General features: G+C 41.6%; 1 protein-coding gene across 1 annotated transcript; it reads right to left on the bottom strand.

Annotated features, from left to right (window-relative positions):
* Positions 1 to 318: 318 nt before the first annotated feature.
* LOC121869935 (nicotinamide phosphoribosyltransferase-like) lies at positions 319 to 14,814 on the bottom strand (the record flags this gene model as incomplete). The annotated part of the gene is given in 4 exon segments (XM_042371501.1): positions 319 to 447; positions 1,009 to 1,171; positions 5,245 to 5,315; positions 14,698 to 14,814. Coding segments are annotated over 4 exon segments (414 nt in total), but the record flags the coding sequence as incomplete, so codon positions are not given.
* Positions 14,815 to 19,165: the final 4,351 nt, after the last annotated feature.

Genomic DNA, 19,165 nt, shown 5'->3' on the forward strand with positions numbered 1-19,165 from the left:
GTTGCACCCCCCCTCCCCCCACAAGTGCATAAACCCTGGTGACTACGGGCCGATGTAAGGTGAAAATTCAAGTCCATGTTTAAAGATGATGAACAAAGTACAGTAAAATTGATACTGTATACCAAATTGTGCTAATTTGTAATTCGTACTGCTAATTGTCAGTTAAGAGCAGCTAACTATCTTAATATCCCTGGAATCTTGTTTTATTGAATGCTTTCCCAACCCACTTCCTCTAACATCTATGACATTGGATCGAACAGTGAGCCAATGTACAGTACGTGGGACCGTGAGTGAGTGAAAAGCGTCGTGGGGACGAACCTCAAAGAAGTTGGTGAGCCAGGGGACGGCAGGGTCGGTGTTCTCGACGGTAAAGAGAACGTTCCTGGTGGGCAAGATGGTTCCCTCCGGCACAGCCTTTATCCTTAAAGGCAGACGTCCACCGTGATGCTGCAACAGTAGTTTAACATAGACTTCCACAACGAAGATGCTGGTGTAATTTCAGGTAGGACAAGTGCAAATAGTCATATATCTAGACCATTATTTAGTACATGTATCCATAACAAAGTTACAAGAACTGCTAATATTGGTAAAGTATTAACAAAATAATCTAGAACAAGACCTTCACTTCAGTTCCGGTAGCTTTTAAGTCTTTTTCTCGACAGGTCATGTCAAAGTCGGAGTGAGACAAATTACAGCGTCAGAACTTCCAGTCTTAGCCCCCTGTTTTATGGAATTATTCCACACTTCTGTAATGACTCTCACCTCATCATTCAGACTTTGGTTTAACACTCTTCGTAAAGGTCCTTATTTTATGAAAAGTCTCTGGATTCTGTACAGTGAGACTTACCTCTAGCATACAGGTTCATCCTCTTCACTTCCACAACTTGATTCCAAAGCCTCTAGTAGAGTATCGCCTCTACAATAGGTTCTCTATCATATAGTGACAAAATCTTAATGAAAACCTTTACTTTAAAAATATATTTCCAATCTCTTCATATAGAACCTCACCTCCAGAATATAGTTCCAGCCGTCCTCGTTGAAGTCTTTGTCGTTCATATATACTCCAGAGTAGATCTCCTTGGCCTCCTGGATGGCCTGGCGGGTGACTACGGGGCCAACCAGCCACCGCTTCAGCACGTATTGTAGTCCGAAGAAACATGAGTAGGGGAACCTTTGCAAACAAATGATATTATTATTGTACATATTTGAATTAACATTTTATATAAATTCAATTGAATTTAATTACATATCAATCAGAGAACCGTAGACAGCTACAAAGCATAATGTGTTGTCTAATGGTAGACCCTGCTAACATATGTCATCACGAAAATTGTGACCAAGTCTCAGGCTGCTGATCTATCTTTCTGCCTCATTTACACACAATTGCAGGTCTCAGTTGTCTCTCATACTATTGCCAACACATCATATATAACCGTCTCACTCTTGATCTGTTCTATTCTTTCTATTATTTTATTCTTCTATAACAGTTGACAATAAGTTTAAAGTGGGGCCTTCTAGAATGGGTCCCACTGGTCGGGAAGGTTGTGGGGCCGACCTGATCATCATCAAACTACTGGGGCCTCAACTGACGTCACCGCGGTTGCTGGAGAATCGACTTCTTTCACACTTCATTTTTCCAACATCGCGGCCTGAGATCTAATTTTCCTTCTGTGTAGCACCATCTATAAACCTCTACCCTCGATCTCTTACTATTATCTGAACTTCAACTGACCAAAGCAGCTTCGCCTAAACCTTTTCAAGTCTCCAATTACAGCCTTTATACCTCTTTCAGTTCTAAGGGAGGTGTATGTGCCTACTGCAACACACTACACCTATAGCTAGACTCACGGACCTTGAATCTTCTTTATGATGTCATCTGGCTCAAAATATCTCTACCAACTATGACTATTTTTCTTTGATTCCTATAGTACTGTTCTCCCAACTCTCCCAACTATTTGGAACTCTTTAACTATCTCACTTCTTGCCATGAGTCGTTGCTATCCACACACTCAACACTCAGACTGAGATCCTCTACCTAGGGGATTTCAATGTACATCACAGAGAGTGACTTGGCTCTGCAAGGGATGACCCAGGTGGAGCTGAGGCACTCTCTTTTTCCTTACTAAAGATCTGTAACAAATAATCAAACACCCTACAGGTGTTCCAGATCGACACGATCAACTTGCTAACATTGTTGATCTTTGTTTTACCTCTAACCCCTCACACCATTCATACTCAATTTCTGCCCCCTTAGGGTCTTCTGATCACAATCTTATTTCTTTTAAATCAAACTACCTCCCCCCACCCCTCTTTAAACACCAACTATGGCACTATCGAAGGGCAAACTGGCAATCCTTGCGAGAATTCTTCTCCAACTTTCCTTAGGATGAATGTTGCTTTTCCACTCGGGACGCCTCGGTATGTACTGACAGTATTGCTGGGGTTATACAGGGTGGTATGAGTGCATTTATCTTCTACCAAAACTTTCACTTTACTATCATGGTTTGATTGCTCCTGCTCTCTTGCATGCAGGGAGAGAGATAGGGTATATCAAGCTATGAAACTATCTCCTTCTCCTATTACCCACACCTCTTGCATTACTTCTAGAAATCGTTGTAAGGCTAGCCTTCGATATGGCCAAACGGAATTTTATAAAAAGAAAGACTGCTGTCCTGACTAATTCTTCTTCTAGTAAATCCTTCTGGTCCTTAACCAAAAAACATCTGTAATAACATCTACACTCCCTCTTTTCCTCCTCTCTTCCGACCTGATAACTCTATAGCCAACTCTGCCCCTGATAAAGCCAATCTCTTTGGCACCTTATTCTCCTCTAACTCCACCTTAGACGATTCCAACTCTATCCCTCCTACTCCTGCTCCTCTTACTGCACCTATGCACTTTCCTATAATCTCCACTCGTAGGGTTGCTGGTTTGTTATCCAGGTTGGATGTGAGGAAGGCGCATGGACCGGATGGAATACCCCCACGTGTTCTGAGGGAGTGTGCTGAAATTTTAGCCTCTGTTTATGCTCGCCTCTTTCGCGTTTGCCTCAAAACCCAAACCCTTCCTTCTTCTTGGAAACATGCCTCGGTTCAGCCAATCTCTAAGAAGGGTGACCATTCCAATCCTTCTAACTATCGCCCCATTGCCCTAACTTCATCCCTCTCTAAGATTTTCGAAACTATCTTAGACTCTCATTTTCTCTGTCACCTTGAACAGTGAACACCTTTCTCTTTTGTCAGATCACCAGTATGGCTTTCGCGAGATTTACTGGTGATCTGCTCTACCTACTGCACCCATCTTTGGTCATCCTTTCTCAAGGATTATGGGGAAAATTTCGTCGTGGCCCTCGACATCTCCAAAGCATTTGACAAGGTATGGCACAAGTCTTTGCTTTCCAAGTTTCCCTCTTGTGGCTTCTCTCCCCCACATTGTTCTCTAATTTCTAGCTTCCTTGAAAACCGATCTACGGCAGTTATTGTCGAGGTATCGATCTCCCGCTCTTTCTCTACCAATAGTGGTGTCCCACAGGGTTCTGTTCTTTCACAAACTCTCTTCCTTCCTTTTATCAATGATTAACTTCACACTAAGACTAATTCTATCCATTCTTACACTGATGATTCTACTCTTCAATCTTCTTCACATTTTCCCCTTCCCCCTAACTCTCAAACTAGATCTGTTTCTAGAGCTGATATCATTTCATCTATCAATGTGGATCTGTGCAGCATCTCCAAATGGTGAGGTAGAAACTTGGTTAAATTCAATAGTAATAAAACTCAGTATTTACCTATTACACTTTTCAAATTAGATAATCTCCCACCAATCACATTTTAGGACGCAAGCATTCTGCCAAATTCTAAAATAGATATGCTAGGCCTCACCATTTCCTCTAATGTCATGAAAGCCACACATCCTCAACATTGCTAAAGCTGCCACCTGAAAGCTGGGAATGCTGTACAAATGCCGTAGCTACTTCATTTCTGAGCAGTTGCTTCAAGTTTATAAGGGATTCATTCGTCCTAACTTGGAGTACTGCTCTCATATCTAGGGTATACCGCTGGCAAGGCCGTGGGCTCGTAACACTGGTCTTACCCGTGGTGCCCACCGTTTCTGTGTGGATGTCGAGAATAACCCGTTATAGCACATCTTTCTTTCCTCACACAACCAAACTGTGAAATGCACTGCCTTCTTCTGTGTTTCCATACTCATACAATCTGTCTCACTTCAAAAAGCTGGTTTTTCGGCATCTTCGTGGAATAGATTAATATATTTTTTTTTCTTTTCAATTGTTAATGTCTTTTTACTCTTATTTTTGTGGGTCGATGACCTGTGCCCGGGTGGGCTATTTCCCGTATAAAAAAAAATCAGTTTCAGTAACGTGGCCATCGATCATGGGTAAGACTATTCAAGGTCAAGCAAACGGGGAGTTCTAGTCGGCTGTATCGTCAAGTTTACCAGTCATCCTCTCAGCTCACTGGATGTTGGCCAGGGTACAGCTGTCGTTAATGTCCTGACTGACTGGCAACTGGTGCCACCCCAACTCGGCTGACAATGCAGACAACAGGTCCGAACAACAATAACTGGCAGAAACAAATAACAGAAGAGTGGACATAACGTACTATACATTTCAAAATGTAATTACACAAAAAATACATTACGAACATAATACCTGTAGTACAATACAAAATACTCTCGAAGAATGAAGCCTTCACGGGGGGATGGACGAAAGGACAAGTGTACTCAATTGCTTCCTCAATATAAAACGGGTTATAAAATACAAGCATAAAAGCACTTCCTTCTTTCTGCAAGTTAGTAGTTTTCTCTTATAAGATTTGAAAAAGTCAGGCTAAGACTAATATGAGACGTGCAATTGGTGTGTGTATTAATGTTGCTGTGTAGATTATAACCTATGGCTGCTGAACACAATGTTACTCCTATGGCAATGATGGAACTGTACGGAAGGTCTTGCATCGCCTCCCTGAGATTATTCAGGAAATAATAATGCATGACCCCACAAGTATTAAAAGAGATAATGCTCGCATCTGAGTGCTGACGTATTCCTGACAACTGATGTTGTACGAACAACAACACAGCTTAAGTGGTGCGTGGTCATGTACAGTACATAACAATTTAATTAAAAGTAACAAATATTTTGATTATTAACACTACAGTAATTCAGTCAGTAACAATGTGATCAGCTATATTAAGTAATGATATCTTACCATGTTAATAATATAAACTTACTTGCCACCGCGAGACTCGAAGTAGGAGTAGAGAAGTGTTGTTCCCGGCGGATACTGCTGGTAGTGAGACACCTAGGAGGAGAGAGACATTGTGTCATGTCATCCACGGGGGTTATGGTGTCATCCAAGTGTTATACTGTCATCTAGGGGTTGACATCCAAGAATTTTGGTGTCACAGGATAGGATAGGTTAGGTTGTCATCAAGGGTTAAGTGATCATACATAAATCGGAACAATTTTAAACTGATAACAAATATTACCGAGATACCTGATAAAGGACGCCTAATATAACCTAACCTAACCCATAATGATCAATATAAAGTTCTAATAAAAAATTATACAAGATAAATTTAATAAACAGTTGTACGATATCACAAACTTCATGGGATACTCACCGTATTATACTCGGTTTGTATCTCGCTCAAACCTAAGTCAAATTAATAATCTGCCTAAGATTCAGAAACTTGGTAACTATAAAAAAATAATTCAGATCCATATCATCCATACGTTGACAATGAGCCGAAATTCTCGGGCCATTGCGAGAAGAAAGTAAATCAGGCAAATAAATTATTAGGTCTTATAAGGTCGTTCAGATATCTAGACGGTCCGTCCCTCGTAACGATCTTCAAGAGTGAAGTGCTTCCCCGTCTGGAGTACTGTCACCCCGTCTGGTCCCCGAGATATACTAGGGACTGCCAGTTGGTTGAAAATGTTCAAAGGAGGGCCACCAGACTGGTGCCTGCACTTCAGAACCTCAGCTACCCTGAGAGATTGGAGCGCCTGAACTTGCCTAGCTTATACTACAGACGGGCAAGGGGGGACCTAGTTGAGGTGTATAAGCATCTCAAGGGGCACTATTCAGTCGAGTGTCCTTACCTGAAGCTGGCTGACGCTCGCCCTACAAGGGGTTGAAGAAGCCGCAGGTCCAGAAAATTGTGAGGGCAATTTTTTCGGAGTGAGAGTTGTGAACTCTTGGAACAATCTGCCAGAAAGTGTTGTGACGGCACCGAGCGTGAGCTCTTTCAAGACCAGACTTGACCAACACTGAAACATGCCCAGTTCTTGCCAACAGTGCGTAACAGAGACGTGACCTATAGCCCAAAGTGGCTAACAAGCCGACCAGTGGTGACGAGGATAAAAGTAAAAGTAATCTCATTCAAACCCAACCTCACCCTAGTCTGGCCGTAAGCCGTATTAAATAGAATTAAAAATAAATTTGGCTGCTGCTGAGATTCAATGTCACGAAGTGTAAGAGGATGCACCTGGGGCGTACCAACGGTAAGGAGGCGTATCATATGTCCCAACGGGATGAAGAAACTGCACTATTTGAGACTGAATGTGAGAAGGACCTAGGTGTGTATGTTGACAATGAGCTGAAGTTCTTGGGCCACTGCGAGAATAAGGTAAATGAGGCAAATAAATTATTAGGTCTTATAAGAAGGTCGTTCAGATATCTAGACGGTCCGCCCCTCGTAACGATCTTCAAGAGTGAAGTGCTTCTCCATCTGGAGTACTGTCACCCCGTCTGGTCCCCGAGATATGCTAGGGACTGTCAGTTGGTTGAAAATGTTCAAAGGAGGGCCACCAGACTGGTGCCTGCCCTTCGGCACCTCAGCTACCCTGAGAGATTGGAGCGCCTAAACTTGCCTAGCTTATACTACAGACGGGCAAGGGGTGACCTAATTGAGGTGAAAAGCATCTCAGGGGGCACTACTCAGTCGAGCTGGCGGACGCTCGCCCCACAAGGGGTCACAGCTCAAGATTGAAGAAGCCGCAAGTCCAGAAAACTGTGAGGGCAAACTTTTTCGGGGTGAGAGTTGTGAACCCTTGAAACAATCTACCAGAGAGTGTTGTGACGGCACCGAGTGTGAGCTCTTTCAAGACAAGACTTGACCAACACTGGAGCGGGTTCAGATATATTCAGGAGCCGGTGCATGCCCAGTACTTGCCAACAGTGCGTGACAGAGACGTGACCGATCGCCCAAGCGGCTAACGAGCCTATCTTTTGGTGAAGAGGATAAAAGAAAAGGAAAAGTAATCAGAGACGTGACCGATCGTCCAAGCGTCTAACGAGCCGATCAGTAGCGAAGAGGATAAAAGTATAACATGAAAGGGGCAATTTTAAACTTAACTATAGATTCCTAGTACCTCATGTATACATAATTACATAATTCAGGCATATATAGGGTTGCCATACGTCCGTATTTTCCCGGACATGTCCTCCATTTAGTTCTCGAAATCTTCGTCCGGAAGGAATTTTTTAAATTCTTTAAAAGTCCGGAATTTTAGCTTCCATCATTTTCTCCACGGAAAAAAACCCATGAAACTGTAATGACGAGAGAGAGAGAGAGAGAGAGGCTGTGAGAGAGGGGAGGTGGAAACAGTAGAGATCTCGTTCAGTTATCATCAGCTGATAAGTCACGTGTACGCCTGTACGGTGTTGTCAACTTAGCTGCTAGCAATTTTTGGGCTAGCATGTAGTGCCATGTACTGCTTTTCCTTGTTCTTCAGGCATGCGCATTATTAAATTTGTTTTTGTATTTAGTGCTATTACGTAAAGCCATAAATGAAATGTTGAAATTATACCATATTTTTCTTGTGGCTTTTTTTTACACTGTAGCATTTGTTTTTCTTGTCCTGCATTTAAGGCATTTTAGCAATTTTCAACCATAATCTTGATGTACATGGGCACATCAAGTCACACACACAGCGGGGGAAGAAGACTGCAGCTAAGGGAATGAAGATATTCAGCCTTAAGCAAAAGTAATTTTTTTTAATATTTTTAAGATTTCTTTACCATGAATGTTGTATATTAGCCTACATTAAAAACACAATACAATACAGTACACCGATACTGGTATATATATATATATATATATATATATATATATATATATATATATATATATATATATATATATATATATATATATATATATATATATATATATATCCTCTTCGCCACTGATCGGCTCGCTAGCCACCCGGGCGATCGGTCACGTCTCTGTCACGCACTGTTGGCAAATACGGGGCATGCACCGGCTCCTGAATGTACCTGAACCCGCTCCAGTGTTGGTCAAGTCTTGTCTTGAAACAGCTCACACTCGGTGCCGTCAATATATATATATATATAATATATATATATATATATATATATATATATATATATATATATATATATATATATATATATATATATATATATATATATATTAATGTTTTGCAAATATGCAAAATTAATTGTCACAGCTGCTTCAAGGATACATTGTAGTGGATTTCTCCCCTACAAACGCTGTTTGTCGCTGAGTAGCCGACCCCGCGAATTCCCCAGTGTATGCATCGTGGTCTGGGTCAACCAGCTCCGCCATACATCACGGAGGTCAACTACTAAGCCACGCCTACCTCCGCTATTTAAGACATGACCTCGTGGTGACCTACCTCTTTCTACCTACACCAACCAGCAAGCAACACCACCTCCTCCTCCGCTGCCTGGCGTCCCTCGCTCCCGCCGGCGAGCATGGCGACCCACAAGCTGTCCTCCTCTGAGCATCCTCACCAACCAGCTCTCTCTACATCACGCTTGTAACCACGCTGCCACTTCCCAGCACTAAGCTGCATTGTACATCCAATACAGCATGTATACAGAGAGCACATTGTGAGTTTCCTTTCTCCATCCCATCCTGAGTGTGAACCCAAACAACCCGTACCCCACAAATGGTGACCCCCGGAGATACGCACTCACACAGGAGGGAGGAGAAACAGATTACGCTCCCAGTCTTCAAGCAACATGGAAGACTGGCTTATCCACCCAGAGGCAGCTCTCATCGGCTCTACAGCTACTGTCTCTAAACCGCAGGTTAGACACCCTAGAGCAGCACTGCTTCTCTAAGCAGACACCAGCTCCTCTTCCTGCCCCAAGCACCACGTCCTGCCGACCCCAGCACACCCGTCCTGCCTCAGACACCGCCCCCGGCCCAGCAGTACCCCCTGCCGCTCCTCCTGATGCAGCCCCTGCTCCCGACGCGACCCATGCGCCTGAGTGCGGACCAACACACCCCTCTTTTCTCCCTCAGGTACTCCCTGCTACTGTCCTGCACCCTGCTGCTGTCGTGGACCCAGCTGCTGTCACGAGCCCTCATCCGCTGCTGCTGACGCAGCCCCTGCTCCTGACCCAGGCCCACACACCCCAGCAGGCGCATCTGACGACTCTGTACCTGCCGTGAGGGAAGCACAACATTCATCACCTCCACACACCCTTTTTCTCCCTCTCTACTCCCACAGATATTGTGTATCTACACAGTTGTCTCATCTAGCGGCCGGCTCATCCACGCCCTCGCCGTTATGGCTCACATGTGGCATGCACCGCCCGTTCTGGCTCACATTTGCCATGCAACCCTGCAGACAACAAGTCTCCTACACCGCCTGGAGGGAAGGGGGGAGTATTGTAGTGGATTTCTCCCCTACTAACGCTGTTTGTCGCTGAGTAGCTGACCCCGCGAATTCCCCAGTGTATGCCTCGTGGTCTGGGTCAACCAGCGCCGCCATACATCACGGAGGTCAACTACTAAGCCACGCCTACCCCCGCTATTTAAGACCTGACCTCGTGGTGACCTCTCTCTTCTTGTAGCTACAGCCGCAGCAAGCTACACCACCTCCTCCGCCGCTGCCTGGCGTCCCTCACTCCCGCCGGCGAGCATGGCGACCCACAAGCTGTCCTCCTCTGAGCATCCTCACCAACCAGCTCTCTCTACATCACGCTTGTAACCATGCTGCCACTTCCCAGCACCAAGCTGCATTGTACATCCAATACAACATGTATACAGAGAGCACATTGTGAGTTTCCTTTCTCCATCCCATCCTGAGTGTGAACCCAAACAGCCTATTCCCCACAACATAGCGCCAAAGTGTGTGCCGGGGTTGAGGGGGGGGCGGTGCGGCAGGATGTCTTCTGGAGCGTCCTCTTTTTTTAATGTTCAGATATGGCAACCCTAGGCATATATATATATATATGTATATATATATATATATATATATATATATATATATATATATATATATATATATATATATATATATATATATATATATAAAACGTTACTCTGACCACCTACGTGATATGGGTAGTCCCCATTAGAGGTTCACGGCGCCATAAGCTCGTTGAACAGGCTTTATGTGAAATATAACAAAGTCTAGGACTGCTTTAAGTATCCTGGTGGTTCAGCGGTTAGCGTTCCCCGGTCACAGTCATGGGCTCGTGGGCTGTGGGTTCGAATCCTGGTGGGTTGAGATGTTGATTGTATGTAGAAGTCTGCATGCTTTATTGGGCTAATGAAATATATATATATATATATATATATATATATATATATATATATATATATATATATATATATATATATATATGTGATATTCAGAAATTTCAGTGTAATTTCAAACGCCGCGCCATTGACGATACTGAGTTTTCAAGGTCGTCTGAGGGAAGAGAGCGCTCCCCGCACATAGCGAGAGGTTGTGGAACTAGGCCTATATGATATTGAATGTAATTTGCCGAATTAATAATGATGGGATTCATGAAGTTAAGGGACTATTATTGAATTTGGAATTATTATAGATCGTTTATCAGTCTGAATAATGTTACGGGTGTCCCAAGGAGTTATTAGTTAGGCGGAAAATATGTCACGTAGGCCTAAGCTGACGCCTTGAGAGGAGACGCGACGCTGGCTGGTCCTCAGTCACGTGAAAGCAATTGGACCTACAGGACATTCCTGCGCGTCCGTCACAGAAATAGTCACGTGGCCTAGTCACCTGTGTTGCACTATTGCAGTATAACAAGTAAGTCTCATTCGATCTCAGACAGGGTTTAGATAGGGCAGTGATAAAGTTAACAAGAGCTAACAGTGAGTTCATTTCAGGGTTTCCGTCAGAACCCACTTGACCGCGAGTTTGACTGCGAGAAATTGACTGGGAGAGATTGACTGCCGTTTGAGACTGCCGTGATGATTGAGGATTGGCGATTGTCGCCGTTGGAACGATCAGTGTAGGCTTGTCACTGGTTAGCGGGGTAGCAAAGGATCTCTTGAGTGAACGAGTGCTCCCGACAACTAAAACGACACGGGACCAGCATCAGCATTGGGTGATCAGTTCTTACCACGTGGGTGCACAACACCACGTGTCCTCGGTCAGCTAGAAGTATTACCTACTGGCCATAGTCACCTGCTGGCGTTCTCTCTTTCCACCCATGGACGCACTGAGAGTACACTGAGGCAATCTGAGTAAATTAATGGTCACACACTGAGACCAGGAGTCTAGGGGATACCTAGAGGAACATTTTATCTCCCTTATTACGGGTGTATGTGGAGTTGGGTGAAGCAGGGTTCACGGGTATTGGTGGACCCAGTAACATCTCAATAATAGTGACAATATTTTTGTGTGTAGTTAATACCATTTTTTCAGTTACTGATATTATCTTGACGTGTGTAGTAATAGTTCCTAAATGATTTTGATAGTAGTGTTTTTTGAATGTTTGTGTCACTAAGTGGAACCAGAGTGATACTGTGATTTAATTCCTTTTATGCATTTAATTTTTCTTTATAATTCCGATCTCAGGTATAACCTTTGTTCCCCAGAGTAGTGGTTAAGTTAGGTTAGGAATTGTGCATCTGTTGGGGTAATATAATTTTGTTGAAAGCCCTTAAGGCCTGTTTCATGTGTGCAAGCAACATTTCTTAATACTTTAAATTTATTGTTGCCTGAGTTTCTAATAATTTCAATATCATGTATAACTTTTATTCCCCAGAGTAGTGTTTTAAGCTCAGGTTAAGAGGTGCGCATATTGGTGTACCATTATTTGATTGTGTCTGTAGTGTTGGAGGGAATATAAGTGTCTAAATTTTACAGTGTGTCTCATTCATCCCAGTCACAGACGCTATCCTTCCACGGGTCACGGACAATTCATTTTGTTTAGTAAATTTAAGTGTTCTTGTGCTGGTTCGGGATTTCTCTCAAAGGGGCGCTTCCACTGCAATTACCATCTAATAATCTTTAATAAACCCCAAGTCAAGTGAGAAATTAAAGTCCAGTAAATTCCGACCGGTTACATATATATACATATATATATACCGATACTGAAGAAAGTCAGCATATTATACCGTTCACGACAATGTGCAAAGAGCGGACAATCAATCAACACATGCCGTTCACTTTGTACATGACTGTCGTCATGTAGTGGATTCCTCCCCTACAAGCACCGCAGCTTCTCGAATTCCCCAGCCTACGCCTCCAGCGCCGCCCACGGAGCGGGGGTCAACTATCTACCCACGCCTACCCCCGCCTTATAAGGCCTGACACTGCTGTGACCAGCCTCTTTCTACACAGTGCCACCAGCAAGCAACACTTCCTCCGCGCCAGCATTACTTTTTTTTTTACTTTTATCCTCTTCGCCACTGATCAGCTTGTTAGCCGCTTGGGCAATCGGGTGACGTCTCTTTCCATTTATATTCTTCACCAAAAGATCGGCTCGCTAGCCGCCCGGGCGATCGGTCACGTCTCTGTCACGCACTGTTGGCAAATACTGGGCATGCACCGGCTCCTGAATGTACCTGAACCCGCTCCAGTGTTGGTCAAGTCTTCTCTTGAAAGAGCTCACACTCGGTGCCATCACAACACTCTCTGGTAGATTGTTCCAAGAGTTTACAACCCTCACTCCGAAAAAGTTTAACCTCACGGTTTTCTGGACTTGCAGCTTCTTCAATCTTGAGCTGTGACCCCTTGTGGGGCGAGCGTCCGCCAGCTCCAAGTAAGGACACTCAACTGAGTAGTGCCCCCTGAGATGCTTATACACCTCAACTAGGTCCCCCCCTTGTCCGTCTGTAGTATAAGCGACCTTGGCGTCCCTCAAGCCGCGTGCCCTCGCTCTGGGCACCCTCACCACCCAGCTCTCTCTACTCAACGCTTATTACCATGCTACCGTCGCACTGACAGTTTCAATTCTGCTGGTGTGCGACTCCACCTGCCTGTCTCTATTTGAGGTTGTGTAACATTAGTCTCAGCCTGGTGAACGACTCGCGCTGAAAATCCGGGATAAATTTCTTACTTAAGAATACCTCATGCACTGCCATAAAAGGGTTCAGATCGGATATGTATGTAGCAAATTTTGTAGCGCCAGCTGACCTCTCCGTTACCAGATTCGCCACTCTGTCTAATGGGTTCGTGTTAGTCTAAGGTAATTGCTCTCGCTATGAATCTAAATCCTGGTGTATTTGCTATCCTACATAAATCATATACAAATTGAAGAGGTTGTTCCATGTCCATTATCTCATGTTTTGATTTCATAAACTTGCATCTCCATTCTCCCCTTTGCGATAATGTCTCGCACTGGGGGAATACCTGACTCGTTCATGCACAGATTTATACTCGTGTTTTCCCTCACACCTAACAAGCACTTCACCAGTTTATTATATGGTCTTTCCAATCCTTTCAAGTTATTGGTCAGCCAATAATGATGACGTTACTGCAGAATCAAATACAGGTACGTTTTTCTTGTATACAAATGGCATTTGTGTGTTGGCTGCACAAAAAAAAAAAGGAAAACTTATTGACCGTGGCTTCCCTTGCTGTCTGGTGCAAAGACAGTACACTATCCATTTTTCCAGAGTCGGTGAACCAAGCCCCGAGGCACAAGTACCTTGGGATATAGCTCACATTAATTCCTTCTATCGTCAGACAAAGTTTATCTCTTTCTTGACCGTTAACCACATAAAATTAGTTTTCTTTTCATTTATCACCATTCCATAGTCTTTACAATATTGTGATACAATGCTGAGTTTCTGTTTACACATCTCCCTATTTGTTGCCAGTATTACAGCATCATCCATCAATAGTAAACCATGTAAGTTACCCAAGAAACCGTCTGTAGCAGTTGTTCTCTTTATCACTGTTATCATATATTCATGAGCCCGTTAGTTTGGGCCCAGTACTTGTCAATAGTGAGTAACAGAAAAGTGGCCGACCGCCCAAGATAACGAGCTGATCAATGGCAAAGAGGATAAAAGTTAAAAACTGGCTGTAAACACGACGACCCTCCTCAACAGAAGGGGGTGATAAAAACATCGATAAGACACTTATGATAAGATACGCACAGTGTCCATAAACATTTAAAAGAAAACTTATGATTGTAAGTCTGCCCGGTCAAATTTTAACTATGACTATTGAAGATATGGAAAGGATTGTTTAAGGATAGATCTTATATCGAACATATTTTTGTTTTACCTACAGTAAACGCCATGTCCTTGAACCATTAAGCGAACTATGTACCGTCACTGTTGGCATATTCATTGACAATGCAGATATGCAAATATTTATAAAGGGCAGTTTAACAAACACTATAATTATACACAGCATAGGTCGATTCAACCAAGGGTAGTTCAAATTCATGACATAAAACATGGAAAGCTAACCTTGTAACTGTCTGCCAGAAGGATAACGTTATTGACGCACCCACCATCCATGGCTGCTGGGAGTCTACTGCTGCACTACAGCCACTGCTGCTCTTGCATCAAGGACTGTAGGAAGATAGCTCATCCCAATGGATGGGTGAACGCGTTCACTCAGAGCTGTAGATAGTTGTTTATTCAATAAAATTTTCATACATGTTTACAATTGTATAAGCATATAGTATGTATAAACTATGTCGGGAAAAGGTAAAAAGTCAAGAGACAGCCCGAGAAGACTTCCCAGCCCCTGAGTAACAACATGGCGGCCGGTTGTCCGAAGGTAGAGTTCGGTCAACTCAGTGACATGCGGGCGCCATGTTGTTACTCAGATCATGAAGTTTGTGATCGCACTGTATAGAATGATGATGATTATAATGATTATTCAATAATTTTTTATACTTGTTTGAAATTTGATTTTCATGTTTATAAACTATGTGAGACAGCCCGAGAAGACTTCCCACCCGCTGAATAACAACATGGCATCCGGTTGGCCTGAATTAGAATGTAAGAACTACGTCAAATTAATGTGCTTTAGTAAAAAAAAAAAATAAATAAATAAAAAAAACAAAAAAAATCAGTTCATCTGTAGCGTACTGTAATGTGGCCAGTAGTCAATTCTCTTTAGATGTCTATTTTCTCTTTGTATGGCCACACAACATACGTACATGTAGATATCTCACACTCAGAAATGAGGTAGAATAGAAACTCACAATGCGTTTTCTTAATATATATATTGTTGTACAGAGCAGTGTTAAGGAGTTACTAGGTGAGGTGTAGCTTGCTCAGAGTTCCTGTAGGGCGAGGAGCTCTCTGAGGAAGCTGGGTGGTGAGGCGCTGGAGAGAGATCTTGCTGGTCCAGTAGGTCAGAGTAGAATGGTCTCCCTACGATACGATACGAAGTCTTTAGTTAAGAGGTGAAAGAAGATTATTAGGGGTTGAAGGAAAAGTGGTGAAACTGAAATACAGTAGGAGTAGAAAGAATCTGGGCTCAACCAGATCGCTTCATCTTTCCTATTGGTGTTTTATCTTTGTTCTGCTCCCTTGGGTCGTCAGACCTTTGTATTAATATTGGTTTATTTATATAATGCTGCTTATTATTATTATTTGTTATTATTGTTGGAGTTAGTGAGCCCGCCCAGGTCCTTGTGTAACTGGGAGGGTAGTTTTTTTTTTTTTTTTGAGGTGTTAGTTAAGTGTTAGTTGTGTTAGTCTAAAGGTACACTGTATGGAGAGGCCTGCCAGGTTCTTAGTGGAGCTGGTTGGTCACTCTCATCTTTATTCCTCTAGTAATGTTTTATGTAGAAATGTGTATATTGAGGCAGGAGGTGGTTCAATTACTTCTTCCTGGCTGATAGCTGGGTAATCACATTTATTATTATTAATATTATTAATATTTATTTATTTTATTTATTTATTTTTTTGAGTTAGGCCACTTGGGTCATGTGTAGCTGGGGGTAGTCCTGCTTCTTTTTTTTTTTTTTTTTTTTTTTTTTTTTTACTTCTAGATCTTGTTCAGTATTAAATGTTAAATGTTAATGTTAAATATTAGTTATGTTAGTCTAAGGTACACTGTGGAGAGGCCTGCAGGTTCTTGTGGAGCTGGTAGGTCACTCTCATCTTTATTCTCTCTATTAATGTTTTATATGTATGTGGGGCAGGAGATGGTTCAATTACTTTCTTCCTGGCTGATTAAACCAACTGTGTTCTTGGAAATTCTTCGTTGTCTATATTATTTATCCAGTTTTGATATGTTTCTGTGTTAAGTTCAGTCACTTTTTAAATATTTACAGCTTTGTTGTGTATATCTACATTGATTGCTAAGAGGTTTGCTCTCTTGTGTAGCTGTTCATTACTGATGTAGTGCTGTATATTTTATGTTATATATAAATCTGAGGTAGTGTTCATTATGATATAGTATATTTTATATTATATAAATCTGAGGTATATTTTTGTACTGTTTGTAACCTTTTAATGCACGTTTTTACTAAAGGGTGTTCAATGGGATGGGTGGGTAGTCCATAATTGGTTTGGCAAGCAGCTAAATCTTTCTTTTGTTATATATACTAAGGTTCTTAGACGTTTTTTTTTGATAATCTTATTCTTGCCTTCGTTCTTTGTCTTTTAATATGTTATATATCCTCTTTTTGTTTAATCCATATTATCGTATAGATATAGTTCTGGTCGACTATTACTGGACTTGTTTTAAGTCTTGGCTAATTATTATTCTCTTGGTGTTCTTATTTGTCCTGTTTTCCATTTTCTCATTTATGTTTTTTATCGCTCTTACGTGTAAATTATATAAATTGAGTTGATTTTATGGTTGTATGATACTATTTGAGTAATATCATCAGCAAACATTACATATTCACTAAAGGGGTAGTTGAGATTATTGTGCAAGTATAAATTGTATGTAGTGTTGGAGAAAGGCTCCTCCTTGGTGTTCACTCTCAGATGTATTTAGTTCTAAAAGTTTTAATTTGGTTGTGCTCCTATCATCAAATAGTTACACAATATTCTTGCATGTATTCGTTGAAGTCCCAGTTTTATTTTTATATTTCAAGCCTAAATACTTCTTTGTCAAAGCCTTAGAAACATCCTTAAAATTATATTGATCTGGTTTACCTTGCTTTTTATTGCATTATTTTCCGTTATTATAGCTTATTGCAGTTAGAATATTTCTATTGGGCATAAATCCATGTTTGTTGTTGGTTTTTATATTTATTTGTGTTAAGGCTATCAAGTCTTGGTTTTAATATTTTCTAATAGTTTGGTAATTTCATAAATGTTGGCTTAGTTTTAATATTTCATGTGTCCCTTCCCTCTTTAGGATAAATATCATTTTAGCATATTTTATTTTGTCTGGAAATGTGGTTATTAAGCATGCGTTATAAATGTTTATTAATATGTTTAAAAATGTTTTTCCAGAATGTGTCATGATCATGATTTCGTGTATACCTGTGGGCAGGGCTTTCATGGTATCCTCAGACGGTTGCATCATTTCTCGCATTTATTATTTGATTATTGGGTAATAAGTTTAATGGTCTATATATTGCCTTGGGGTGATTCTATATCTTCCTTTCTTTGACAATTTCACTATCAAAATCTTCGTTTTTCCTCATCTGATATTTTAAACTTTTACATTCCTTTTGAATGCTGACTCTTGTTCTTTTCTAAGTAATTTTGTTTCATTTTGGTCTTTATTTAATGTTTTTTTGTGTTGTCCTTTTCTCTCTTTGTTTATGGAAATCCAAAAATGTTTTGTCTTTAGTCATCAGCCGTCATTATATCTCATTTTTTATTGTACGTCTCTTAATTTTATCTGTAATTACTATCTGTATGTATATGAGTGTTTACGAACCTCACCCCATTTATGAGCGCCATCTTATGATCTACCTACCGGCACGACGCCATCTAGGGACGAGACACAGTATGACTCGTCTTGAATTACTCCGGGGTTTCCTTCTCCCTATCTCGTCACCTCCAATCGAGGAGAGACTTGGCTCTGGGAAGCCAGATATATCCTCTAAACCTACATCGTGCAGTACTCTACCGTCTCTAATACTCAGCCTTACTCGTCAGCCATCTCAGCTCTCTTAGTCTAATTTCTCTTGTTCCCGTCCACTTGCTTTAGATTTGTTTTGTGTTTATTAATATGTATATACTGTTGTTTTTAGGTTAAGTTTGGTTAAGGGTAATTTATAAGCTAGATATTTTGTTAAAGGATTTATGGTACTCTATTATACAGCAACTCCGCATCCTTTGTCTCTACCCTTATAGTCCGATTGTCTTTGTTTTTATTGTTGCCTGTTGGGATCTGGGTGGGCATATACTTTATTCTAAATCCCAACTCGTAACAAATGGCGACCGTGACAGGACACGATTCCAAGTACCATATTCCTTCCTCCTTGTTACTCAGTGTTAATTATTCTCAGTACTTCTGTTCACAATTGCTTTACGGTGGTTTAAAGTTTCCTTCATATGTGTTTTTTATCTATTGGTATTATCTGATGGAGTGACGACGGGATATTAGGTTCCAGGGTAATGTAAAGAGGCTTTTACTTTTATTGCGTGGCAGTTGTGCTGTAAGTCTATCGAGTGTGAGGGAAGAATCGGATCTGTTTTGCCATACCCTCACTCCAGGAGTAGGCTGTTCCCAATCACTAGTTTACGGTGGTAGGACAGACCCATAATGCCTGTTATCTCATTCAGGGTCAGTCATACCATTTTCGGGGTTTAATCCGGGATCTTTATATTAATAATATGTCACTTCCTCTTTCAAGTCTCTTTCTTATCTAGGGATCTTATCATAAGTGTAATTTCCTAGGTATAACTTGGTTAGTTTTGGGACTTTCTGGTTATCCACTGCCGTGATCTTTTCAGGGTTATCCCTTATCTTATCTTTGGACCATTAGTTAATTTATTTTCTTAACAA

Source organism: Homarus americanus, unplaced genomic scaffold (assembly GCF_018991925.1).
Source record: "Homarus americanus isolate GMGI-L3 unplaced genomic scaffold, GMGI_Hamer_2.0 scaffold14467, whole genome shotgun sequence".
NCBI classification, from domain to species: Eukaryota; Metazoa; Arthropoda; class Malacostraca; order Decapoda; family Nephropidae; genus Homarus; species Homarus americanus.